Below are 27847 nucleotides of genomic sequence, written 5' to 3'. Positions count from 1 at the left end.
TTTACCATTCAATGGTCAGCCCAATCTGCAACTAGGTGCCCAGGGTGTAGATCCTGCAACGAGTCCACCGCCCATATCCTCTTTGTTTGTGATGCCTATGTAGCCCATCGACGGGCCTGGTTGTTACCAATTTGTAGGTTCTTGGGCACAAGGAGGGTAGTGGAAGCTGAACGCATCCTGCGGACTGACACATCACTACCTATTGTATTAGCCATGGCAACATTTTTAGGCTGGTCATGGATTTTGAGGGCTCGCTTAATTTCTCAGAGTGTGTGAAAACAAAAAAATTAAATGATTTCTACCTAATGCTGTGACTTGTACATATTTTAATTGTTTTTATCTTGTAATTTAACAGGTTTTAAAATTATTTTACTACATGTACTTTTACCTATGGGGATGCGAAGCAGTTTTATTATATAATCATGTATGTCTTTTTTTATCACCGATGATTTTGTATAATCAATTCCATTTGTTTTATTGTACATTGCTTTTTACTGTAAATGTCGAATAAAGCTGTTAAAATGGAAATGGCTTAAAATAAACTATTTCTTATTAAATTACCTTACCTAAAACTACAACATTTTAAACCCTATGAAAAATCCCCTGAAAATTGGGTTATTTAAATTAAAAACCTTTACATACAATAAACATCTAAAATTTAGAGACTAGTTAAAATCATCGAATCAACTTGTTAATAAAACACTAATAATACATTTAAAGGGTCAAACATTTTCAATAAAATGAATACTTATCTGCTCAGAAGCAGCAAACTAAAGAGGAAGAGCATAGAATGTTGTTGGGTTATGTTTAGTTTATTTATTTATTTTTTATTTATTACTGTGTTTTATAGAGCGTGAACTTGACCCGTTAAGGTATCGGAGCGCTTTACAGGAAACATAGCATTGTACGAAAAGGCAAAGAATAACCACATAAGAGATAAAAGAGCAGCCTGAGTGTTCCACTTGTGTTGCTTTCTTGCCCCTGTACTTCTCCCAACCCAACTCCACGTTGCTTCTTCTCTACCCATGTGCTTTTCTTCCCCCTGCGCTCTATGTTGCTGTCTCTCCATGTTGTTGCATCTCTTCCTCCATTGCCCTCCATGCTGCGTGCCCCAAACACCCATCTTTGTTGCTTTCCTATCTTCTCTGTTGTTTCTGACCCTGCTCTCCATGTTGCTTCCCCCATCCCTCTGTATTGCTTTCTCCCATTCCACCACCCACAAAAAAGAATGCTTTTGCGCTACTTTATCGCTTTTCATTTACCATTGCAACTCTGATCGTTAAATAAAAAGAATAAAAACAACTACGTCATTTGGTAGGTGCTTGTCTACAAAGTGACGTAGCCCACAGTGTCAACGTTTTTTTTTTCCTTCTCGTCTTTTGTAGCCATGCAGCACAGCATCGAGGATGCTGTACAGCTTGGTAAAACAACATTTTTAAAAGAAAAGGCAATAGGTCCCAAATGCGAGTTTTGTTGACTTTGCCAAATGCTTGTTTTCATATAATTTGAAGAGACTGGCCACCAAAAACGCATTAATGACTTGTGAGCTACTCTCAGAATCGTTGACCAAATTACAGGATTGTTGGCTCGCAAGCACCCTTTAAGAAGGCACCTTTGAAGCGGCCTCTCTAATGGTGACATAGAGCTTGGTTGTGTAAAGCGTGGGAACAAGAATTCCTAAAATCACTAAATTAATTGTGGCCGTTTGTGGGACTGGAAGCAAGTTTTAACATAAAGTGACATAAAAGTGATTATGGCCTTGGTCTTGATATCTGATGGGAGATTGCCATAAGTGGCGTGGTATTGTGGATGTAAAATATAGGAGGTGGTGGTGTGAATTCTATATTTCTGCTCCAATTTTTGGTCATAAGACCATTTTGACGGGAACAAAGGGTTTCAGTAGCACACTGCTAAGTTTGCAGGCGACTAGAAGTGGAGTTTAGTTGTTGCATTGCTGCTCCGTGGCTGGCAGAGGGCAGTCCTGAACCACTAATGGAATGGATGTACTCCCATCGCCGTAGTTTAGTAATGTGATATTTTGTGGTAACCGAGAAAATTGTTGACGGTGGCGAAGTGGTGCCAGAGGTTTATAGCCTTTAATATTGACTGTGCTCGAATACGGTACATCACGAACACGTGGAACAATGTAACCTATGCTCTTTATGCCCTGGTTTAAGCTGTATGTTGGTGGCGTACAAAGTGCCCTTAGTGCACTGTACATTGTTCTCTTTACTGTTTAAAAGTTCCCCTACACCTCCTCACTTCCCTACTCCTTCTTCCCCACCCCTTACCCTCTATTGATTTTATGAAATGTAAATTATATCCCCTTATGGTACTGGTAATGTTTCCCCCAATAAGCCATCACTGAGGATTACCCCACAAATGGGCACGATTTATTTTTCAAGATATGTCTTGCTATATCGCCAGTTATAGGACTGCTTTCCTCTTTTAGGGCTTTTTACTAATAAAATCCTGGGTGTGGTTTTGCCACTCAAAGTCTCACGTTGCATTCAGCATACCTATCTTCTTGAGAAAAAGATAATATAACGTAAGGCCAAGTACAAAGTGATAACGACTTGTATAGAAATACAGCACTTTTTAATTTTTTTTATAAAGCTGCTGTAAACAAACAGTAAAATCTCACTTTTGCCAGCTCTCTAATTGGGCGTTCCGTGGGTGTGGGAAGGACACCCAGACATACAAAGAACTTGTTTTCGGCTAAAGGAGAAGGAAAGTCTCAAGAGGATCCTAGGCCACTATATTGGATAGAGTGGCTTTGGTTACTTAAGCAATTTTTAAAGAAGGGGGCTCTTAAAGCATGCCTATGGGTATCGAAAAGGCAAGGATGAACAAAATCCTACCGCTCAGGTAAGGCACATAGGACAGCAAGAAGGGATGGAAACAAGTAAGTAAGAGGCTTATTTAGTGGGAATTCGTAGATCCCTGTCCTTGATAAAGAAAATTAGGATGGAATCCAAATTCTGCTATCGGAGAAGGACCTTGAAGGATTTGCTGGACTCTTCAGCCATTTTGGAATCCGATTTCTCTGTGCCTTTTGATCTGCCCTTTATTGTGGCCAAGGATAATAGATGAGGGGACAGGTTGAAAAGGAGTAGGCATGGTTTGCTCTTTGATGACAATGCCTTCTATTTATCTATTTTGCTAATTAGCACTAAAAAAAGGCATTGTCATTTACAATACCAATATCTCAAACTCTTGTAAATACAAGACCTTGTTTTTTGCATAGAAGCGGCCGCCATTGTCCCGTGCTGCTTGGAAAGTGAAAGCATGCATGGCGTGATGAATGTTGCAGGAAAGTGCCTGCAGTAGGAGAAACTAATTTGAAAACCAGCATTAAATTGTGCTGTGCACCATAAGACCTGAGCGTGCACCAGGCTCTGTGTATGCAAACTATCATTAGTGTGTGCTGTGCAACGTGAGGCATGAGCTTGCACCAGGATCCATGCACGAAAACCAGCCATGTGGGAAATCAGCATTAGGGTGCTTTGTTATCAGTGCGAAACATGATCGTGCACCAGGATCCTTGCATTAAAACCAGCATCAAAATGTGTGCAGTGCCGCACGAGACATGATCGTGCACCAGGATAAGTGCATGAAAAATACCTCTGTGCAAAACCAGCATTACAGTGTGCTGTGCAGCGTGAGACACGAGCGTGCTCGAGAATCTGTGCATGAAAACCATACATGTGGAAAAGCAGCATTAGAACGTGTTGTGCAGCATTGGACACAAGCATGCACCAGGATTTATGTAGGAAAGCCTGCCCTTCCATGTGGAAAACCAGCATTAGAGTGTGCTGCGCAGCATGCACCATTAGCGTTCACCAGAATCCCTGTAAGAAAACCTGCCACATAGGAAGCCAGCACCCGAAAGTGCGCTGTGAGCCACCAACGTTCACCAGTATCCCTGAACGAACAAAGGCAGTAAGGGAACTAGTTCCAGAATGTGTGCTGTGCAGCCTAAGGCACGAGTGTGCACCAGTATGTGTGTACGAAAACCAGCCATGTGAGAAACAAACATCAGAATGTGCGCCACCAGCGTGCACCAGGAGCCATGAATGACTAGCATTTGGAATGCAATAGGTGACACATATGGGAGAGTTTAAGTTATATGCACTGTAAATGGCAATGCCTTTTATTTATCTGTTTTGCTAATTAACACACAAATCAAGGCATTGTCATTTACAATGCTCATGGCTCAAACTATTGTAAATGCGAGACCTATTCAAAGAAGCGGCCGCCATTGTCCTGGGTTGCTCGGAAAGTGAAAGCACCAATGGTGCACTGAATGTTGCAGGAAAGCATGTCGTGCCTGCAGTAGCAGAAACTCATTAAAAAAAGTGCTTACAGACTAAAAAAGACTTACCGTGTTACAACCGAAGTAAAAGGTAACAGCCAGTCCTCATGGGAGGTTACAAATGAAGATAACTTGTTACTGAGGAGGGACTAACAAGCCTATTAACGAATTAGAAGCCAGAATTTCCAATGAAACAAACCAATGACAAATATGGGCGGGGTTCTATTCAATACTCCAATACAGCATGCCGCATAGCAGCACAAGCGCTGCCCAGGTTCGACCTAAAAAACCTGGACTGCATATGTGACTCTCACATGGAATGAGAAATCGGGAGTAAGAGAGAACTTCTGTACTGCTGGAAATGGTCACCTTTTTTGTAAGTCATTGCAATGATATGACATTCCCCCTCTTGTAGTGCAGTTACTTTTGCTACATTTTAGGCCATACCCCGACAGGAGAACTGTATGAGGGGACCCGCTGAAACAAAGTAATAGCCATAGGTTTGTGCTGGAATAGTACATTTTTGAATTTTTTCTGAGGCAAACATTTCTTGGCTGAGGCCCAAAAAAACGGCTGCTCACCGGAGTTTAGGTGTTAAGGAGATTTCAAACCAGCCCCAACATAAATAGAGGTTCACTTAGATTGTCCTACGTGAGTTATACTCCCACCTTTAGAGCACGGTATCACTTCTTTCCTCCCAGGTGTATTTTTCCATCATAGACTTTGTGTTTTTTTAAATTGAAACTCCTGTAGAATAACAAAAAATCTACCATCACTTGGAGCAGTGGGAAAGTAAGACACCCTTTAAAGACAAACATTTGCAAAGTCGAAAGTTCTAACTTCAAAGTATCAACTCATGTACATATAGGCATTCACAAAGGCTGCGTCCATCAATTGTATATGTAAATGTTGTTTATCTTATTAAAGCCTGTCCTGTGTTGGAGGTCGGACGAAGGTTTGGAGTGGGGGAGCATGACGGCCGGAAGCTAACGGCCGTGACGGAGCTCCTCCCCCTGTGTATGGCACTGAACGCGGAGCACTGCAATCTGTATGCTGAAGCGGCAGTGAAACCGCCTCCAGAACTGTTTTCTCGTTTCTTTGTCTTTCAAGAACCTAGCGGCGAAAGTTTCTTCATTACGCGATCCCTGCACATGGTATTCGGACTCTGTTGCAGAAACGCGAATGGTAGGTGTAATGATTGAAAGTATGGGCCCTGGGCCCTCATGATAGGCGCAGCAAGGATGGACACAGACACCAGGAAAGAGTGGTAGAAAAGGTCCTGAGCACGTGCGCTCAGCCTCTTTTATTGGCAGCGTCATGTGACACCATGACGTCTGTGGTGGGTGGGTGTAGAGTGTGTTGCATTACATAGAAACACTAGAACGTGTCCACGCCAAGACACTACATCACTCCCCTTTTTAATCAATGAAAAGACCAAACTTAATAATTCACATTTGGGGAATTAACTTATCTCAGGATGCAGTGAAGTGTTCAGTTCCACCACTATTTTCTATCCGCCTCAGCTTGGGAATGGGCAGATGGAGTTCAGTCTGTTTCGGGGAACTTTTGTCCGCTTTAGCACAGGTTGGTGGTGCTAGATGGAAACAGTCTGTAAACGACTGGGTAGCCCCTTTTACCTCACAGTCCTTGTGTTGTTGGCTTCCGTGGTGACGGGTGCGGTTGGAGTTCTTGCAGCTCGCCGTGAACTGGATGGTTACGTACCGGTTAGGCCTCGGACTAACAGTGGGGACCTATTTTGCACTGACATCTTCTTCACTCCTAACTGTGGCAACGGCCACGTGGATGTACTTCTTTTCTGCTCTTCAACTGTGGCAACGGCCACATGGAATAACTTCCTTCCATTCTTAACTGTGGCAACGGCCACGTGGATATTCTTCCTTACGCTCTAACAGTGGCAGGGTTGCCACCTGTCTCTCCTTTTCATCCTATCTTTTCACGGTGGCAAACGTGCCACGCAGATCTCTCCTTTTCTTCCTTTCTGTTCACAGTGGCAGACGTGCCCCACAGCTCTCTCCTCTTCTTTCTTTCTTTTCGCAGTGGCAGACGTGCCACACAGCTCTCTCCTCTTCTTCCTTTCTTTTCGCGGTGGCAGACGTGCCACACAGCTCTCTCCTCTTCTTCCTTTCTTTTCGCAGTGGCAGACGTGCCACACAGCTCTCTCCTCTTCTTCCTTTCTTATCACAGTGGCAGACGTGCCACACAGATCTCTCCTTTTCTCCCTTCCTGTTTTGCGACATCACTCGGTCCGATCTTGCATCTTCTCTCCTGACCTGGCTCCTCCATGCAGGGCGCGCCCGCTGCATGTGTGATCCTGGTTTGTCCCCGACTGGAACACTTCCTCCTTCTTCCTCTGCTTCCTTAGTTGGTGTCGCGAACCCTCTTCTCTAGATTCTTGTTGGTGACGTTCGTGGGGTGGTGTTCAGAGACCTCGACTAGGTCGAACGTCCTGGACCATTTGGCGGTCCACACCTGCTGATGTTTTGGCAGGTTCCTTCGGTCGTCCTGTCGGACTGGGTGCGTTAGCACTTTCTGATATTGTTTGAGGGGACCCGTCGCGGGTCATACTTGGTACGCGATCTTTCTGTGGATCGGCTTCTGGGGGTGCCACACTTAGTGGTCTTCTTCGGTAACTGTTCTGCACTGTGGCGTTACCTGTGCCCTTCTTCCATCTCGTGGGGGCTGTGCCTTGCCACGTGGCGCGTTATCTGCGCCCGTTCTTTTCAAGGCTCTCGGACACTTGTTGCGTGTCGTCGGTACTTGCAGCTTTGGCTGGCGTCGTTTTCTTGCTGCTTTGGCTGACGTCCAGTACTTTGCTGCTTTGGACCGTCGGGTACTTGCTGCTTTGGATGGCGTCAGAAGTTTGCTGCTTCGGACCGTTGGCGGGAGTAGTTGATGCTGCGGTGATCTCCTGTGGCCACTAGGAGTCACTGCTCTCTCCGTCTTCTGATCTCGGCAGTCTTATTCCCTGATCGTTCCTCCAGTGCTTGGCAGTCGTTTTCTCCAGACGTTTTGTCCTTGCTTGGATGCTTGGTGAGGTGTTGATGTTGAGTGAGACATTCGCGCCTCTTCCCACGTCGCTTCAGAAGTGGCCGCCGCCGACTCCTTGCTGGTGCGTGTGGGTGTCTCCTGCGCAGAGCGCGCTTTCTGGATTCGGGCGTTAAGATGCTTCCCTTGGGGCGCTACTCCGTTTGTTGCCTCTAGATGGTGGTAACTTCTTTTGCGTTGAACAATGCTTGTTTCCGTGCTGGTGGATGCTAGTGCACTATTGCTTGTAGCCACTGGGTGGCAGTGTTGCTGGGTCTTTTGAGCAGCCTGTCTTGTCTTTCCCGGGTGTGCACTCTACTGCTTCAGTGCACAGGGGTTTGGAGCTGCTGCTGAGAATGTGTGAGTAGCCTTCCCTTGCTTTATGTGTTCACTGAATGTACTGAAGCATACATGTACTACAGGACGACATTACAAAAGCACAGTTTATTTCCCTTTGGTGTTGTGCAGGCTTTGATGCTGGGGGCAAATGTGGCAGTCTTTGTAGGTGCACCGGTGGTTCCTCTTGTTTAAGTGTCCCGGTGGGGCTTATGTAAAGTTTTGGCGGTGTGGACCACTATGCCAGCCTCTGCCCCTCACGGAGCACACAAGGAGGGGGCTCTTATGCTGATGGCGGCGCTGCGTGCAGACGGTCGCTTCACCCCTGCATCCCTGCACTCTGCTCCTCACACGGAGCACATGAGGAGGGGGGGGGGGGGCGCCTTCTGGTCTTGGCGGCGCTGGCCTCCTGAAGACGTTTGCTTCTCCCTCGCTCTCTCTCTCTTCCCGTCCGCAGCCGCCTCGGCAGTACTCACGCGGGCGGGGGGTGTGTGTGCCGATGCTTCCTTCAGGCGGGGGAGCGCGTCGCTCCCGTCACTCCTCCGTGGGCAGGGGCGCTCAAGGCAGGCCGCGGGTAGGCTCCGCCGGCTCTGCCTGTTTCAACGCCGGTGGTGATTGTCCGACCCTGCAGGCCCCCGCTCTCCGGTCTCCCGCCGCAGCAGCTTCTTGCACACGCTGCGCGGCGGAGACCTGCCATGAACCTCGCAGGCCGCGGGTAGGCTCCGCTGGCTCTGCAGTGTCCTCACACGCTGGGGTGCCGTCGGCAGGCCGCGGGTGGGCTCCGCTGGTGCTGCTGAGACTTCCTTTTGCTGGGGCGCTACCGGCGGGCCACGGGTGGGCTCCTCTGGCCCGGGTCACACTGCGAGGGGGGTCGGGAGGCGGTTAGCTACTCCGCTCCCTCCCCTTCGTTGATTCAGTTAGTTGCGGGTCTCACGCACTCTCTCACGCCGTCTTCAGTCTCTGTGCCCCGCCGCTTCTAAGCACACACGCGGCGGGGGCAGGGGACGACTCGGGCAGGCCGCGGGTAGGCTCCGCTGGTCCTGCTTATACTTGGGCACAGTTTATTAAAGTCATTCCGCCCCTGGGGCTCACCTTCGGCCGGCGGGCCTGACGCGTTGTCGCGGTCGTGGCGGGTGGGCTCCGCCCGGCCCGTGCACCTCTCCGGTGGGGTTATCAGCCACGCGGCCGTCGCAGGTGGGCTCTGGGCGGTCCGCTGTTGCTTGGTGGCACTCGTTGGTGGCGGTCGACGCGGGTGGGCTCCGGTCGGCTTGCTGGGTGGCTCCCGGTCACTGCGGGGCTCCGACGTGCCCACCGGCTTCTCGGCGCTGTGCCTTGCTGCAGGGGATGCCCTTCAGGCGGGCAGCTCTCTCCCCCTTTTCCTCAGTGTTTGGTAGTGGCACGCATGGGTTGCACTACCGACCTCGTCGCCATTGTAATGATTGAAAGTATGGGCCCTGGGCCCTCATGATAGGCGCAGCAAGGATGGACACAGACACCAGGAAAGAGTGGTAGAAAAGGTCCTGAGCACGTGCGCTCAGCCTCTTTTATTGGCAGCGTCATGTGACACCATGACGTCTGTGGTGGGTGGGTGTAGAGTGTGTTGCATTACATAGAAACACTAGAACGTGTCCACGCCAAGACACTACATCAGGTGAAACCTCAAAACCGGCTTGGTTCCGGGGACTCTGAGCAGCCAGGGAGTGGCGGCGAGATCCAAGGCGGGTGTCTCTTGGACCTACCGGATGGACGACGCAATTAACATGGTTTGATGCAAAGGTGGTAAGGACTATTCCCGGTAAGATCACCTTTGAAACGCCAGTTGCAGGCAAATGTATTTGGAGTGGAGGTAGCGGCGAGTCACTTGCTATTGCGCGGAAGACCACTGAGACCACTAAGTGTTGTGGGAAGGATATCATCGCAGTGGGTAGCAGGGAGCGAGTAAGTTCCGAGGAGTATTTAGATTGTGGGGCATTCTCCACACCGGTCCCATTGTGTGCAATACAGGCTTTTTGCAGTAGGGAGCAGGTGCAGGTTTGGGAGCCCTGCATGGAGGAGAGTGGTAGTACCGCTGTTAGCCTGTATGTGAGTAAACCTAGTTCCCCCTTGAAAGTACCTACCGTTAAGGTAGGAGTAAGCCGCTACACTCTACCAAATCGAGCTGCCAGTATGGTGCCTGTACCCCAGAAGCCATCGGTGACACCACCAGTAACACAAATTCAGGCTACATCTCGGATAGGGAAGGGGAACTACAGTAGCAATCGCACTCCTTCGGTGAAAGGGAGAGGGAAAACAAGTATAAAAAACACTGTATCGGCTGCATCTAAGGTTACCCCCTCCTTAAAATCATTCTATAAAGAACTCTCTAGCTGTCTACCACAGACAGAGCTGGAAAGATGGCCTCTAACAGTACCTCAACCAGTATGGGACTGGGTACTGGTGCTAACATAACGACCACGCCCTCCCAGCTAGCTCAACCACTACAGTCTTCTCCATCTCCAGTGGAAGATAGGGTTCATCCATCAATAGAACTCTCAAATAGTTTCTCCGCTTTAAAGATTTAAGACTCTGTGCAGGAGGATGTAAATGGTGCACAAGAGGACGATGGCCCTCAGATAACTGTGAGGGCATACATATTGGTGCTACTTCATCAATAGCGCCTACTCCTGTTACTCTGGCAGATATTTTGCTGGGATTAAAGGAGGATATAGGGAAGAGATTTGAAGAGATGAGGAAAAGATTTACAATCTCAGAGACCAATCAGGTCGCCATCCAGGCATCCTGTGAGGTGCTGGCCAGGAAGGTGGAGGAGGCTTCATTACGGACAGAGGCCCTAGAAGCGGAGCTGCCCAGGATTAAGGAAGTACTAAGCACCACTTCAGCCCATATGGACAAGTTGGCGCAGCAAAATCGGGAGATGAAAGATGATATCGAGAGGCTTGAAAATCACACTAGGAAGAACAATTTAAAATTCTTGAATGTTCCCGAAGATATTGAAGTAGGGGACATTAAGGCATTCGTGGTGGCATTACTTAAAACTACAATCCTGAAGGACTCCACTGATGCCGACTCAGACCTACTAGCGGATATTCAGAGGGCCCACCGGGACCCATACAGGCGGAACCCAGGGAGAGAGCGCCCCAGGAAGATCCTGGTGAATTTTCTGACATACTCTACCAAAGAGAGGATTCTGTCCATGGCATTAAAAATCGGTGCCATCAAGTCAACTTCCTTCTCCAGTCCGTTCTCTTTTACAATTCGTTCGGACATCTCACATACAACTGCTACTAAGCAATGGGAGATGGGCAAGAGACTTGCACTATTCAACTCATTAAGAGCCCGCACCCAGATGAAATTCCCTGCATCACTCCACATAATGTGGAGTAACCACATGTACAACATACAACAGATTGAAGAGGCAGATACCCTCATGGAAAAGATCAGGGCAGGCAGGGGGCGGCGGAGAGGTTGCAGAATAGATTGGGCAGCAGACTCTGATGTGACAGTGGCCTATAAGTAAAGGAGGATTTAGCATATCTGAAACATTTGTCCTTTCTTAATTTGATTCATTAATTTAATTATAGGCACACCTGGGAGGCAGTAATGATCACTGCCATCAGGCAAAATTTAATATGAAACTAATAATGTATCACATTTAAAATACACAGAGGGAGGGGGGTATCCGTCTAAGGGCGTATGCTCGAGAAGGAAGGGAGGGCTCCCCATGGGGGGGTGGGAGAAGATAGAGGTGGGGGAAGGGGGGAGAAGGGAAGCACGGGTGGGGTAGCAGGGGGAGAAAAGGAAAAAATGTGTCCTCATTTTATCACAATCTTCAGGGATTTCCTGATGAGTAGACAGGTGTTTGGTCGGTTGGCCAAGGAGGGAAGGACGGAGACTATTAATGGCCCATAATAAGGTATTTTTTATTTCGTGGAATGTGAATGGGCTTCAATGTCCTAGGACACAGCTTTCCAAACTTTTCATGTTGGTGACCCACCTTTTTGCAAAAGAAATTTCAGGGACACGGTAACGCGAGCGAGCCCAAACCACCTAAGGCGGGTGGTTTGCATGGTTAAATTGATGCACCGGCGGCACAAGGGACATGTAAATAGCCCCTAACTGTGTAACAAACAACCCCACACACACACACAACCCCCAACACACACACAACCCCCCACACACACAACCTCCCACACACACAACCCCACACACACACAACCCCACACACACACAACCCCACACACACACAACCCCCCACACACACAACCTCCCACACACACAACCTCCCACACACACAACCCCACACACACACACACACACACAACCCCACCCCCACACCCCACACATACACACACACACACACACAACCCCACCCCCACACAACCCCACACACATAACCCCCCCCACACACACATAACCCCACACACTCACACACATAACCCCACACACTCACACACATAACCCCACACACTCACACACATAACCCCCCACACACACACATAACCCCACACACACACAATCCCCCCCCACACACACACAACCACACATGCACAACCCCACATACAACCCCACACACAATCCCACCCACACACAACCCCACATTCAAATGTATTTTTTTTTATATAGCGCGAACTCGACTCGGTGTCAGAGCGCTTTACACGAGCACCAGTTGTGTTACATTCATTTTAGGCCCCGGGAGATTAGGTGATTTGCCCAAAATCACAGAAAGAAAAGTAAAAAAAATACAATTTTTAAAGACACTGATGACGGAATTAAACTTATGAATTATGCTTAGATCTCGCACATTTTACAAACATTGATTGATAAAGTGCATAGCATTCTCCGACGCCCGGCTACAACAAGGCACTGGACAATGTGCACAGATCATGAATTTGATTTCTTTCCTGATGTCGATGGTACGGATGCCATGTTCCAGCAACCGAGACGTTGCCCAAGTACGTGATTTCTGGAAATAAGAAGCAGATACCTGCTTCGTAAAAAGCAGGCTTTTCTCACCTCGGTGAGTCGCTCCTACTTCTGACGGGCGATGACTATTTTAGATTGAAGGAAAACCTACTTCTGTGCAGAGCGCGCTGACCAAAGAAGTTGAGCAAAACAAACGATTACAATTCTCCTTGCTCTCTGTCACAGGATTCTCCCTTGTTGCAGCCATTAACAGGAGGGTCTGAAGATGTTTCCTAGGAAGGATTCTATGCCATGTTGATCAGACGGGCAACTAGAGCCAAATATCGGGGGGGGGCTAATTCTTCCAGCTGTAACCAGAGTTGCTGTAAAAAGGGATGAAAACACAACAAAAGCCTCATTTACAAGTACACAGTCTTTTAAAGACCTGTGAAGTACTTGGGTGCCGCTGCAAGTAGACGTCGCCAGCACGTGAAGCTGTCGCAGCCCGGGCTGACACAAAGAGGAGGGGGGGTCAGCCAATGGGTGTTGCTAGCCTGATGCCTGATGCAGTGCTTTAAATGGAAAAAAATAAGCGCAGGTACTCACCAAAAGGAACAGTGAGTGGAGTTTAGGGCGGGGCTAAGGGGAACAAGGATCGGGGTTAGCTTTTTGACCGTGCCACGGTTGTATGCACGAAATCTGCATGCATTTTATCACCCGCCTAAGGATTACATTGCTGCTTCAGCCTGCCTTAAATCGAACCGGTGGCCTACAGCCCACTGAGCCGTCTGTCCAGTACTGGTACTCTTTTGTAACATGCACACGTCACTTTTCTCTTGTAACATACTGTTTGCTACCTCTTACATTTTGGTTGCTCTCGATACTTGTGCAAGTGCCACCATTGCCTCATGTAACGTTTGTTCTTGTATTTGAGTGTCCTCCATTTATTGCAGTATTATACCTCTACTTGTAATTTGTACGCTTTTGTAACCTGCGCACATCACTTTTTCCTCCTGTAATGTATCGTTTGCTACCTTTTGTATTTTGTTTGTTCACAATTGTCACTATTGCCTCATGTAACGTAACGTTTGCTTTTGTAATTTGTTCACTTGTAATTTTCTCCTCATGTATCATTACTGTTCGTATTGTGAAGTGCTCAGACACCTTCGGGTAAAGTCTGCGCTATATAAAATCGCAAAAAATAAATAAACTAGTCTCTCCTAGAACATTTGTAAACCGGAGTTAGGGCCAGAGCTGACAACGTCTGTACTGGGGAACCAGGTGCCAATCTCCACATTTTTGATTGGTCTTAAGGTCTGTCCAAGGTCGATGAAATAGGAATCAGCGAAAGTGGAAGTGTGCAAGAAAGCAATTCATATGAGTGGCGACTGTAAAAGCCTTTCCATACGTTCTTTTGTTATGTCCTGAATAGTGCCTCCCACCGCCACCCATTAGATTTTACAGCCCCCTCTTAGCGCCCACTGTGAAAGATCTTTGGATAAGCAAATGACTCAGCAGACACACCCCTGGTCTGATTTACAAAGCAGCTCACGCTGGGTCCTGGTGACGAGCTCCATTGCTTCCCCTTTGGAAGTCGCCGCAAGTGGCCTGCAGCACCAGAGATTAGTCACGGATCCCCGAGACACGCCCCAGCGCACGCCTCGAGGGGGCCTGACTGGCGCGACACACCTATGTACGGGGCGCGACACAGTAACGTGTCGCGCCACACAGTTTGGAAAGCTGTGTCCTAGGAGAAGGAGATTGATAATGAGTTTTTTGGAACAATCTCTGGCCAAAGTCATCCTACTTCAGGAAACCCACCTAAGCTCTACTGAAAGTAAAGAGATCTTTGGGAAACTAAGATGGATAGGTGCATTCTGTTGTTCTGGGCAGACTGGAGTAAACGAGGGTGTTGCAATTTAGATTAAGGCCGGGATTAGGGGGGTCTATAAAGTCAGTATCTACAGACTAGTCAGGGAGATGGGTTCTGGTTCAAGCTATCTCAGTGGTAGCGAACAGACTATTGTTTCCTATTATGGTCCAAATATAGATGATCCTACCTGGCTACTCAGAGTTCAGTCCAACATAACAGGGGTCACCTCTCTTGTGATTATAGGGGGGACTTTAACGTTCTTCTCGATCCTCGACAGGATCGATCTAATTATAGTCAGCATGTCACCACCCCGCGTTCCAGACGAGCCATGGTTAATATGATGCATGAGGTGGGTCTTATTGACCTTTAGAGAATCGAGGGGTAGGGTGGACCCGGTTTTACGTACTTCAGCAAAAAACATGGGTATACCTCAAGATTAGACTATGTCTTGGTAGATAGGTTGGGTTTAGAGGCCATGCATGATATAAAAATACTCCCTACCATTCTTTCAGACCACACCCCCATTATATTTACATCTCTGATTGGGAGTATAAGTCGAATTCCTATACCCAGATGGACTCTTAAAAGGGCCGTACTTTACAATCCGGATATAGTCGCCGCAGTCATCACAGCAACTAACAACTATTTCTCAGACAATGCTGATTCCGCCCCAATCAAGTTCGTTTGGGACGCATATAAGGCTCATGTTAGAGGTCAGATCCATAGCCTCACTAGCTCCAGCAACAAGGAGGAGGCGTTGAAATTTAAAAAGCTAGAAGGTAAAATGTCTCTGTTAGAGAGTAAAAGACAGCGTTCATACAATCTGCCACAGGTTTTAGCTGACTTAGAACACCTCCGGCTGGAATATCGCGGGTTGTTGGATTTAAAAGTTAAGGCACAATGGGCTGTACACGCTATGGAGAACTACGAATATGGAGAAAAAGTCGGGGCTATCCTGGCCAGTAAAATGAGAGCGGATCAGGTCCGGAATAATATAAGCAGTCTAATTATTGATGATCAGGGAACTATATCATGCCATCAGGAGGATATGGAAAAGCATTTACTTTCACTGTTTTCTAAATTATATGAGGAGGATGAGTCCTCACCAGACTCTGGTAATACCCTACAGTGGCTGGAGAGCAAGGCTCTGCCCAGAATAACAGATCAAGGTCGAGATATCCTTAATAGACCCTTCACAGAGGAAGAAATTGAAGTGTATTTTAAAAACATAAAGAACAATAAAGAGGCCGGCCCCGATGCCTTCCCTGGAATGCTGTATAAGGTATTACAGGACACTTTGGTGCCACGGCTTTGTGAACTGTTGAACTATGTCCATAGCCCGGCGGGCAGGGCACCTCCCTCGTGGAAGGAGTCCACAATTGTGCTTATATTAAAACCTGGAAAGGACCCCCTTAAGGCAGATTCCTTTAGGCCCATCTCCCTGCTAAACGCGGACTATTAGATCTTTACAAGCGTTTTGGCAGGGAGTCTGGCAAAGTTAATTCCGCAACTTTTTAATTCAGACCAAAAAGGTTTTGTTCCCGGAAGATATATACATGATCTAACTCTTCAGCTGATTGGAAGCATAGATCTAGCGGAGGCACGGTCGGAACCCTTGGCAGTGGCTGCTTATGACACGGCGAAGGCTTTTGACCGTGTCAACTGGGGCTTCCTGAGGGACGTATTGAGTTCGATGGGCTTTGGTGCAACCTTCATTCAGACACTGAAGGGATGCTACGAGGGCGCATCCGCTGCAATATTATTAAACGGCCTTTTGACACCACGCTTCAGTGTAAGGAGAGGAACTAGGCAGGGGTGCCCCATCTCGCCCCTCCTATTTGATCTCTACATAGAGCCTTTGGCACAAGCGCTGCGGTTGGTTGATCGGGTCACACCCTTTAGTGTTGGAGACTAGCTGTAAATTGGCATTATATGCTGATGATTTGCTAATCTATACTAGTAATCCGACTGAGGTTTTACCTAGAGTGGAAGAGATAATGAAAGATTTTGGCCATTACTCTAGGTACATGATCAATAACTTAAAAACTGAAATAATGTGCTGTGGGGTAGATATTTGGGAGGGAGCTCGAAGTAGTCAGTTTAGATATCTGGGTATAATAATATCGGACCTTAACACCACAGCACAGACCAACATAAAGAAGGTGGCTAAGGACATCGATCACCTTCTGCTGAGATGGCAGAATCTTCAGCTCACAATCTATGGCCGTGTCAATCTGGTCAAAATGGTAATTTTGCCGAAACTGACATATCTGTTTAATATGATACCACTGACCTTTCCATATAAAGCTCTGGCTAAAATTCGGGGGGAAATAGGCTGCTTCATCTGGGTGAATAAAAACTCCAGGATTTCCTGGAAAAAGCTAAAAAGAAGACTGATGAAGGGAGGGCTCGCGCTTCCTGACATTCTCTGGTATGCTTTTTCTTTTCAACTGAAAAACATTTGATGCCTCCTTACCAGCCCCGATGATTCCAACTGGGGGCGGGTACTGAACACAATGGTGGAACAAGAGGGTGGCGGTCCGGGTTTCCTTTATAAATTTGGTGCGCCAAAATTTTACAAAAAGGTACATCTAAAGTTATTGAAACATGCACTTTCAGTATGGTCTAGAGTTAAGGGGAGATGGGGCATAAAGTATTATTCAGACCTCGCCCCATCTGGGACTCCCCGGGTTTGCCGTCATGTTTTGACGATAGTCTCTCTCTCCCTATTAGGAGAGCAGGGATAACAAGATGGTCAGATATAGTAACATCAGAGGGGGTTTTCCCATGGGAGGTTTTGAGATTGAAGATCAGGGATTCCTTCTCTAGATTTAAGTACATTCAGATCTGTTCCTGGTTCACCGCTGAGAGAGAGAACATAGGTGGGAACTGGCATATCGAGTCTGCTCTTCAATCCCCTAGTCCAATGAAGAAGGAAGTGGGATTCTGGTATAGAAAAATGCTGGAGGAGGAGGGATTGGAGCCCCCCCCCCCCCAATGTATCAAATCTGGAATTCCTCTAGGCTGGAAGATGCATCAGCTGCTCTTTATGATACATCTCTCCATATCTTGTACAAATATGTTAGATCATCCTCCCTGAAGAAAAATCATTTTTTCACCATTAACAGGCTTTATTACACGCCAAAAAAGATTGTGAAGTTTGAGAATCCCCCCCCATCTTGTTCAAGATGTGGATTAGTCGAAGCAGATGACATACATGTTTTTTATGATTGCCCTATTCTGGGTCCTTTCTGGTCTATGGTGGAGGAGGCCCTGGAGGGCATTTTAAAGACGCAAGTGAGCTTGAATACAGCTAGAGTTTTTTGGGGGCTGGACATTGATCTTGTTAGTTTATTAAGGGGGGCACAAGTGGCGTTATTTCTTAGTCTTATTTTAATTGCGCGCAGAGAGATATGTAAATTATGGAAGGACGCTAGCCCACCTCTGTATGAAAGTACTGTGCGCTTAGAATCTGGATTGGCACAAAATGTAAATAGCACGGTGTGGGATCCCTTGTTGGAATGGGGAAGAGAAATGAGGCTGGTCTAAGGCCCTGCTAGTCCTATGATTACACCATGCCTCGGAATAAAGGGGCAGGGCGGGCCAGCCCAGGCTAATGCAAGAACGTCAGCCCCGGGCGCCCACGATGGAATGGGTTGAGAAAGTTTATTTGCACAGCTTTTGGTGGAATGAGGACAAAAAAAATTAAAAATAAACCCTGTCCTGTGTTTGCCAGTGCTTGGCAAAAGTGGCAAAAACATTGCTTTCTGTGTAGAATTCATACAGGACCTAAATGGCTGATTGTGACAAACAGCATAGTTGACTTTATTTTTCGGATTTAAAATAATCCCTTGTGTGTTCTAATAAAAGCGCTTCCTGGGAAGTGGGATGATGCATCATCAGCTGATAACATAGGGTCAGAGAGTAGAACTCGCCTAGGTGGAGGCCAAGCCATAGCCCAGTCATGCATATTTTAAAGATTCGCTAAATACGTCATCCAGAGCTGTGCTGTCAAGTCAAACCTAAACAAGCATTGGCATAGCCTATGGGTCTCGCCTTTGGGACCTTATAAGTGTTTAGCCATGCACCTGTTGATGTTGTTGCACCAAGGATATTGTGCTGGATAACTAAACACTTCTAAGGTCCCAAAGTCGAGACCTATTGGCTATGCCATTGCTTGTTTTTCTTTAGCATGCAGCTAGCTCCCTGCTGGCAGAGCACCTCGAAACCCCGGGTCTTGGGATAATAGACTTGGCTTCACTACACTGTGACTGCCCCATCACACCGACAGGAAGCACCCAGATGAATTGCTTTGTGTCCTGAAAACACGCTGAGGAGGCAAAAAACACAAACTGCAGGCAAACGTGAAACTGAATAAAAATGAGGCAAGTGGACAAGCTTGTTTATGTTGACGTTTGGTGGGCCCGAGGGGTCCGGGCCTTCTACTCTACTGCAGATATCTAGGCAGTGGTGTAAGATGGGTGGATCCCACATCTACCGCTAGGAGGACAGAGGCAGAGCTGCTTTTTAGCACCTATTCCCAAAGCAGATATCTAGGCACTAGAGTGAAATGAGTGGAGCCAACATCTATCGCTAGAAGGATAATGGATAAGCCGCTTTTTAGCACCTACTCCCAAAGCAGATATCTAGGCACTAGTGTGATATGAGAGGAGCCCTCATCTATCGCTAGGAGGATAATAGATAAGCTACTTTATAGCACCTATTACCAAAGCAGATATCTTGGCACTAACGTGAAATGAGTGGAGCCCTCACCTACCGTTAGAAAGATAGATGCCAAGCAACTTCATAGCGCCTATTCCCAAAGCAGATATCTAGGCACTAGTGTGAGATGAGTGGAGACCTCATCTACTGCTAGGAGGACCGAGGCAGAGCTGCTTTTTAGCGCCTATTCCCAAAGCAGATATCCAGGCACTAGTGTGAGATCGTTGGCATTCAGTCCCAGGGTAATTGTGGCTTAGTAGGCCTTGCTACTCTATTTCGCCTACTTCCAATGCAGAGATCTGGGCAGTACCACTAGATTGCAGCCCTTGTGAATTAAATATCCCTCTCTCAGCCTACTCGAAGTCTGGGTCATACTAATAAACAAGTGAAGAAGTTCGTACTCGCGAAACTAACCAATGTAGCTTCGCTCACAATGTTAAAGAGCAGATGATGCTAATAAACTACGTGACTTTTACACATTTCGTAACATAGACAGTAGAAGGAGGCGCGTGAGAGAACGAGTGAAACTACTGATGACAGTCGCTGGAGCAGGCGCCCCTTGTGCTCTCGTGAAACGGTGGAAAGACCTTGCAGAAGAGATTAATGGCAGACGTGTCTCTGGTGAGCTGACACAGGAATCTTAGCTCTCTTGCTTATGAGTGCCAAGGTGAGACCTAGGTTTGGGCTCTCGCAGGCGAGTGAACCCGCACTTCTTGGTGTAACCCAGGAGTACAGTGTAAATGCGGTTTAAAACACGTGCCTTATGGAAAGAAGCATTGTAATGTAGTGCTAATCATATGTTCCCAGATATATCTAGCCACTAGTGTGAGAGTCGAGTCCTCACCAACTCACAGGGTACAGGTCCTGCTGCTCCAAAGTGCTTTACTCTCAGTGCACAAACTAGTGTGAGATCAGTGTATGTCCAAGAATAAAGTCCGTTTGAGGAATGAATATTAAAGTGCCCTCAAAGCCCAGAATGGTGCACGCAGGGTCACTGCACCAGGCCGGGGCTCCAGGAGTCGATGATCTGCGTTCAGGCTGCAGGGTTCACAGAGCGCTGTCTCTGAGCCCGAGACATGATCCCACCACAGGAAGCTGGCAGGCGCATGTCACGCTAACCTGTCAGGTGCTATTTAGGACAAGTAGAGGTGAGGGTGAAGCTAGGATGAATACTTATTTCTCATAACTTTATTTTTTTTAAGTCCAGGCACATTTTGTAACCGACTGTACTGCCCTAATTATTCTGAGGCCACCTGGAAAGCTGGGAATTTGCACCAATCGATTGCAGTAGCCAGATGGCAAAAATGTTACATTTACACTGATCAGTCTTGTAAATGTCTGTAAAAAATGCGTCAATGAAGGTACAATTAAGCAGAGAGCAGTAGGAGCGTTAAATAGATGAATAAACAAAGCCTTCACTAAGGCTTCTCTCAATGCAGACATCTAGATGCTAGAGTGAGATCAGTGGCTGCACAAAGGCTGCAGTCTGTAGCATGGCAATGCAATGTCTGTGCTCTCACCTCACTGCACCGGTTGAACTTTGAGGTGGAGCCTGATTTATTTTAAAAACCATTACCCATTGATTGCTTCAGGGCGCTAGAGGAACAAAACTACCCGAACAGATGAAGGAGGGAGGAGAACTTAAGAGTCCAATCAAATAGACATACTGTCCTATCTGATATTCTTTGAGTAAAACAAGCCAGACAGAAACGTTGCCACAGTGTCATCAGCAATGACAGCGCTCATAAACACAAGCACTGATCCAGCATCAGGAATGAGACAGACAAGACACAAGTACGGCACGTACTAACACTAGCGACAAAGATGACCAAATAGGAGGAAAATAAAACCTGCCCCAGGAGCAACATGGGCAATGGGGTGATCCTCGATGAAACGCAAGTACTGCCTCAATATCAGAAATGACATACACAGAACAAAGAGAAACAAGCATTTATAATGCAATGGTCTCTGCATTATTAAAGGTAGAGCTATTGGCATTGCTCATGACATTTTTTTTTTTAAATCATAAATAAATGGCATTGTCATTGACATTGCCAATAGCATAATTGTTAAATAAATGGCATTGTCATCTACTATGCCAATAGCTTAATCGCTCGCAAATGCATGACCTATTGCATTTACACCCACACAGAGCCACCCACACACACATACAGAGCCACCCACACAGTCATTCACATAGAGCCACCCACACACACAGAGCCACCTACACAGAGCCACCCTCACACAGACAGAGCCACCCACACATAGAGCCACCGACAAAAAGAGCAGCCCACACAGAGCCACACACACACACACAGAGCCACACACACACACAGAGCCACACACACGCACAGAGCCACACACACACGCAGAGCCACACACACGCAGAGCCACACACACGCAGAGCCACACACACACAGAGCCACACACACACACAGCCACACACACAGAGCCACACACACACACACACAGACACACTCACAAACAGAGCCACACACACACAGCCACACACACACACACACACACAGAGCCACACACACACACACACAGAGCCACACACACTCAGATTAGCGAATTAGATTGCTTAAAAAAGTGCCCCACATTTGCAAATCGTGGCAATATTGAACGTGGGTAGTTTTTAACTAGCGAAGACATGTATAGGTGTTTTACAAGACAACCAACTGTGCACTGCCTTTGACCATGTGTAAGTGGATGGTTATCGAGACTTAATTACAGGTTGCTTGTGAAAGCCATGCAATGTGAATATGGGGACCGAACGCCCAGAACCTGCAGTGCATGGGCTAAGGTTGTGTGCAGCTGGTTCAGCAACTGTGGGTGGTGGCCGAAGGCCACACCTTGAGTCTTGTTTCCACTGCTTACCGCTGAAGGTCTTGCTCAGTTGGCTCTGAACTTGCGATTTCCACAGTCATTGAAAAATAGGGACAGCTGTTTCAAACATTACCTCCCACAGCAGATATGTATGCCCGATGGTGGGATGTCAGGTGCAGGGGTTATGCAGCGGTCTGTGCCTAGGACTTCAATACTTTGCCAAAGGCTGTGTGCTGCTAGTAGAAGTGGGGCTGGGACTGGTGCAGTGCCTGGACACAGGCCAGGCCTTCCTCCAGAGCCTGCATTGCAGAGCTGTTTCAGAGCTACTGTCAGAAAAACCTTCATTAACTGAGATACTTTGAGTTAATGTCCGGGCAGAAGAAGGGAAAAAAAAAGAAGTGCACAGATCTCTTCTACTTTGGTGCAGCGTAGACAGCTGCATCATGACACAACCCCAGAGCCCCTGTGTCAGATACATACACACCACGCACATGCACGTACCTTTCAGGGGCACACCGCTTTATTCTGCTTGCAGTCTACAGATCCCGCCTTAACTCGGACCAGTGCGAGCACTCGGTGGCCTTCAGCTATCAAGCCAGAGAATACAGACGAGCAACAAAATACTATCCGTGCTAAACTATTCGGAAAGCAGGGAAGTAGGTCAAAAATTCAGTTTATATCATTATACTGGATAATAAATCTCGGGAGGGATCTTCGCTGATGCAGCCCTGTTTTAGCACGAGGCAAGGTGTTGCTAAGAGCGTGGCATGAGGTAAAACAAATATTTAATAGAGTAACCTCAGCATTTGTTATACCATTGGAGTGGAAGTTTGCAGTTGCTGTAGATACAGCAGTGAGAGAAAACGGGCGTTAAGCTGCACAATGTTTACGCACTTGATTCAATTGGATTGTGGCAGAAAATAAACCTGGCATGCGCTTCACATCTTTGGAACTTCTTGCCAAATGTCATCTGTGATGCAAGGGCCGAACGCGGTCGGGCAGAAATGGCTGCCGCAAAGCTCGGAAATTTTTTGAATCGGGGGCGTGTTTTTAGGTGAGTGACGGATGACGTCACAGATAGAAAGAACCTACAAAACACGCCCCCAAATCCGAAAAAGACGGGGCTTAAAGGAAGTGACGCCCCTCTCCTCCAATGGCTGGCCAGCATTTACGAGGCCAGACAATGTAGAAGAGGGGCGGGTTCAAACCCCCTACACTAAGAAACATAGAATCTCGGAGCTCCACCCACTGCTTACACAGTGCGATAGAGTCCTCGACCTAAAAACAGTACTACCCAAGTAATAAAAGAAGCGAAAGAGGGACTTATACTCTGATCACGCTAAAAGGGGTGAAGCTGAGCCAGCAGGAAACACATGTACTACCCATGTTTCAGTACCTAGGGTGGCAAAGCGGATATAACAGAATACCAAGAACAAAACTAAATAACAAGCAAGCGCGCCTCACGCTGCCTGCACACTGCTTAATAACTGTTTCACTCGTGCTTGTGCTGCCATGCGCCTTGCGGGAGCGAGCAGCAGCGACGAGAGAGACGTATGTTTTCAATTAGCATGCGCGCCCCTGCTCGCCTCCCGCAAGGTGGATGCCGCCACAAGCACGAGTGTGTGCTTCCAAAAAGCGCAGAGACACGGCTAAAGGTCCTCTTAATCAGCGCATGCACGCTTCGTAGGCGAGACCTAAAAAGGGAAGATTACTGTTCACAGTTAGGTCATTATTATGAAATATTTAGAGTAGTCATGCACTAATATTTGGTATATTTTATCAATCGTACTGCTTCTGGGGGTCATGTGAAAAGCTATAAATAAATCCAGGAAAAAGTGTGGAAAGTGGGTTTCAGGGCATTTAGCAATATTTTTCTTTAAGAGAGAAAGTATTGCGTTCCCTGCCTATTGGTACCAGAGCAGAAGCAAAAAACTGATGCTAATGTTACACTCTTAATAACAGAAAGAGAGAGGGAACATTTATTTTTACATTTTATCTCTAAATTTGGACTTATGTCATGATAACTGGTTGCGGTAGCAGTATTATCGAATTGTGTTATAACTGCGAGACATTCAACATTCTGTAAATGACTCCTTTAGTGGTGCAGTGCTCGTTTCTCCGAAGTGGCAATGCTGCACAGCGCCACTTTACATAAGCAGCAGAATGTAGTCCTGCAAGTGCTTCCAGTGACGCTATAAACACAATCTTAAAATTGTTGAGCTTTTCCATGTTGCTCAATGTCTTTAGGGGCCTTCTAACAAAGTCCCTGATATCATTTAGTAACTCTTCAGAGTTCCTGATAACGAGAGCATTGATAACTCTGGGGGCGTGGTGATTGAATTAATAGGGCACTCAAGGTTGTCTTAAAAATGAGTAATTAGCAGAGGAATCAGTCATTTTTCCCAGTATTTCACTTTTAGGCTTCACTTGCTTTCAGCTGGCAGAGTCCATGAGTGAGTGTTAAGGAGTTGAAGGGTTCAATAAATTGTAGCATTCAGTGGTAGTAAGAAGCTTGTAAGGCTAGTAATGTTTTTTAGGTTTCAGGAAAGGGTAGTTCTAATTGGTAGTAAATGGTTTTTAGGGTGCAGGGATAGGTAGCTGTAAGGGATGTTAAGGTGTTTTAGGGTTCAGGAACAGCTCGCTCCAAAGGATAGTAAGGGCATTTTGTGGTTCACAGAAGGCTGGGTTTAAGTGTTAGTAGGGGTGTTTCGAGTTCAGGGATGTGTAGCATTGTGTGGTGGTACAGGGTGTTTAAGGGTCAAGGAAGGTAGTATTAAGGGGTAGTTAGAGTTTTTGCAGTAGAAATGGTTAGCATAAAGAGATAATAAGCTGTTTGCAGGTTTCTGTGAAGGGTAGCCTTAAGGAGTTGGTAGGGTTCAAAGAAGGTATATTAAGGAGTTTGTAAGGTTCAAGGAAAGAGGAGTGTTAAGGAGTAGTAAGAGGATTTCAGGGTTCAGTGATGGGTATTATTAAAGAGTAGTAAGGCTTTCCAGTTCAGGGAATGGTAGCATTAAGGGTTTTAGGGTTCTGGAAAAGGTACCTGTAGGTAAGGATTCATTAGGATTCAGGTAAGAGCAGCATTAAGGAATGATATGTTTTTAGGGTTCATGGAAGAGTAGTGTTCAGCAGTAGTAAAGGTATTTAGGAGTCAGGAAAGTGTAGCTTTAAAGGATAGTATGGGGTTTTTAAGGTTTAAGGAAGGCTAGTGTTACTAGGTCGCAAGGCGTTTGTAGTGTTTAGGGAGGGGTACTATTAAAGGACAGTAAGCGTTTTTTAAGTTTCAGGGAATAGTCCTTAAAAACTGCAGTATATTAAATAAGTAATTTAATATAAACAATATATTAAATTTGACGTTAATTAAATGTAATAGTGCTGTAATTAAAACAATAGTAAAGTAATAATTCGATTAACTTTCAACACATTCCCCTTAACTGCCCCCCTCCTATCTCTACTACTGCCACAGAAGTACAAACATAGTTTTCTGATTTATCTAGGCGACCCATTGCATTGTAGTTACATGTGTTTGACCTAAAGGTCCAGCTCTGTTGTAGCATAATAGCTGAACTTGATAACAAGATCTGGCAACTTCTTAAACGAATAATTATAGTTCTTGAAGGATATGCACACAATTTCTGCCCAGTCAAAACATGTCCTCCTCTTTACCAACACGTGGGCATAGCCAAAACCCCTCTCTGTAGTACTCCTGAAAGCTCTTTATTTAGGTTGATCATATAAGGTGTATCACAGCTGCTCTGTCAAGCCATTCTTAAAAAGCCACATCTCATTCATTTTTGTGCAAAACACTGTGTACTTTTGCTTTTGAATTGTTATTTATTTATTGTTTTCATCAAAAATATCTGTGTTAACCGAATACATATTACTTTTATCTGAATTGTGTGGAATCTACAATGTTTGTTTAAATACTTTCCTACAAAACTGTGAGTAATGATCCATTGTTCTGTGTGACATAAGAAATGGTTATAATATTGTTTTGGTGTGATAGTAAGAGAGCTTTTGAGTTACCGTTTTTCTTTTACAAGAAAAATACCCACAGTAATCAAAACTATTGTTTTAAAACTATTTTTTTACTCCCCTGAAAACTGCTCCTGTCTGGAATGAAAATGAATCTTTCTGTGACTACTTCAAACAGTATGGAAGATATTATTTGTATTTCAAAATCTTCCTTGGAGTCCCGATTACAGGTCCAATTTATAAATTGACCCTGATCTGTAGTACGGAGAATAACAGTTTGTTGCACTTTGACTTGGAAGATTGTATCCGTGACTGCTGGACCTTTACATGGTTTATGATGCAGACTAAATTTTAGTTTCATTTTCAATAGTTATTTTTTTCCCACTCTATTATAGGTAAAATTTGAACGAGATCTGAAGCGCATTTGGCGTGCAGCAGGGTTGAAAAAACTTCCAGAAGGCTGGCAAGCCCCCAAGATCTACACAGCAAAAAGGGGTGGAGCAGAATGAGAGGCTTATGAGATGGAATTTACTATTTAACTTGAACTGTGAATTTTAATAAAGATTGTTTAAGTGGATCTGAGAAGTTTTGTTCTCTTGTGTGAGTTGTTAAATTCTCTTGTCTCTCAATTCACCTCAATATCTTGGACACTTTTCGCCCTATTTATGAAAGCTATTTTGAAGGGCCTAAAGCAGAAATACTTTACGTACATCAAAAGTATATAGGTCTTTGCTTCTTTTGCTCTTTATATCTGGAGTCCTTGCGTTGCAGTAAGTGCATGAGGCAGTATTTTTATATTGGAAGAGTTTACATCGAGAGTGCTTTTTACTCCTCATCATTGAATGTAAGTATATTTTAAGTATGTATTTGAGTGCATGTGTGTGCATATATATGTGTGTACTTTATTTGTAAACTTTTTGTTTTTAACTATTGTCATTTTTTAAATAGTAATTATAATAAGAATAACGGTACAAATAATCATAATTCAAATAATAGTTATATTTTTAATATTGATAATATAGTGATGTTTCATTTGATCATTTTTTAATTGCTCTTAACTATTGCAGTACCCTAAAACCTATTTCCCCCCCAAATTACCTTTTTTAACCCAAAAATACAGCCCATAGCTAGAAAAAATATAATCAAATCCTAAAACACAATAAAGCAATACCCAAACTTTGCCCAAAGCCCTAAAACCAGGGACGTACTGGGAACCTGAAACAGCCCTGGCAAATTTTGTAGACCATCCCCTATACGGTGCATAGCAAGCACAGCAAGCCTGACTGCTACAAGGAGGCTTGGGGGATGTTTATCTCCCCTCAAGAACGTTTGTGGGAAAATGGTCATTCTTTAACACAATTTTTCATTATATACATAATTGTATTAGTTTTTAAAGCATAGTAGATGATGACCTTACTGTGCACCAGGATATAGCAATCTTTATTGGGGCTCTTCAATGATTCCCACACTATCACCCTCCAACAATGCCTATCATCTCTCCATATTCCCTCTCTTTCATTTACTTTATAGCACCTCTCATTCTAGTGTAGGGTGTCTGAGCATTTTATATCACACACATACAAAGAAAGTGATTGATTTGTGTGTAATCAGTATATAAAAATGTTACATAAGACAAAGGGGACTACAGGGTGTAGGATTCACATATCTATACTGGTAGGCATCTTTTAAGAGTGCAAGGTCTGGGGAAGCACAGACCTCAGGATCCAGAACATAAAACAGTGGTTAGGGTTGACTTTACTAATAAGACTTTATTTCTACACAAGTAAACCCTTTTTAGCAAAATTAGGATAATGAAAGATTGAGGGGAAAAACATAGCTTTCTAACCTAGATT

At 45.7% G+C, this 27847-nt stretch overlaps 1 protein-coding gene across 1 annotated transcript in view; it reads left to right on the top strand.

The window, feature by feature from the left end:
• The window catches only part of AURKAIP1 (aurora kinase A interacting protein 1), an 84229-nt gene extending 57658 nt beyond the window's left edge, over nucleotides 1-26571 (top strand). The window contains exon 4 of the mRNA XM_086921445.1: nucleotides 26390-26571. Coding sequence (XP_086777571.1) covers nucleotides 26390-26503 — 114 coding nt within the window. The 3' untranslated portion in view covers nucleotides 26504-26571. The remainder of the gene's footprint in view (nucleotides 1-26389) is intronic.
• Nucleotides 26572-27847: the final 1276 nt, after the last annotated feature.

The sequence above is a fragment of the Lissotriton vulgaris genome, chromosome 5 (assembly GCF_964263255.1).
Source record: "Lissotriton vulgaris chromosome 5, aLisVul1.2, whole genome shotgun sequence".
In the NCBI taxonomy this organism is placed as follows: Eukaryota; Metazoa; Chordata; class Amphibia; order Caudata; family Salamandridae; genus Lissotriton; species Lissotriton vulgaris.
Note: the sequence above shows the minus strand (reverse complement) of the source record. Positions and strands in the feature narration are given on the sequence as shown.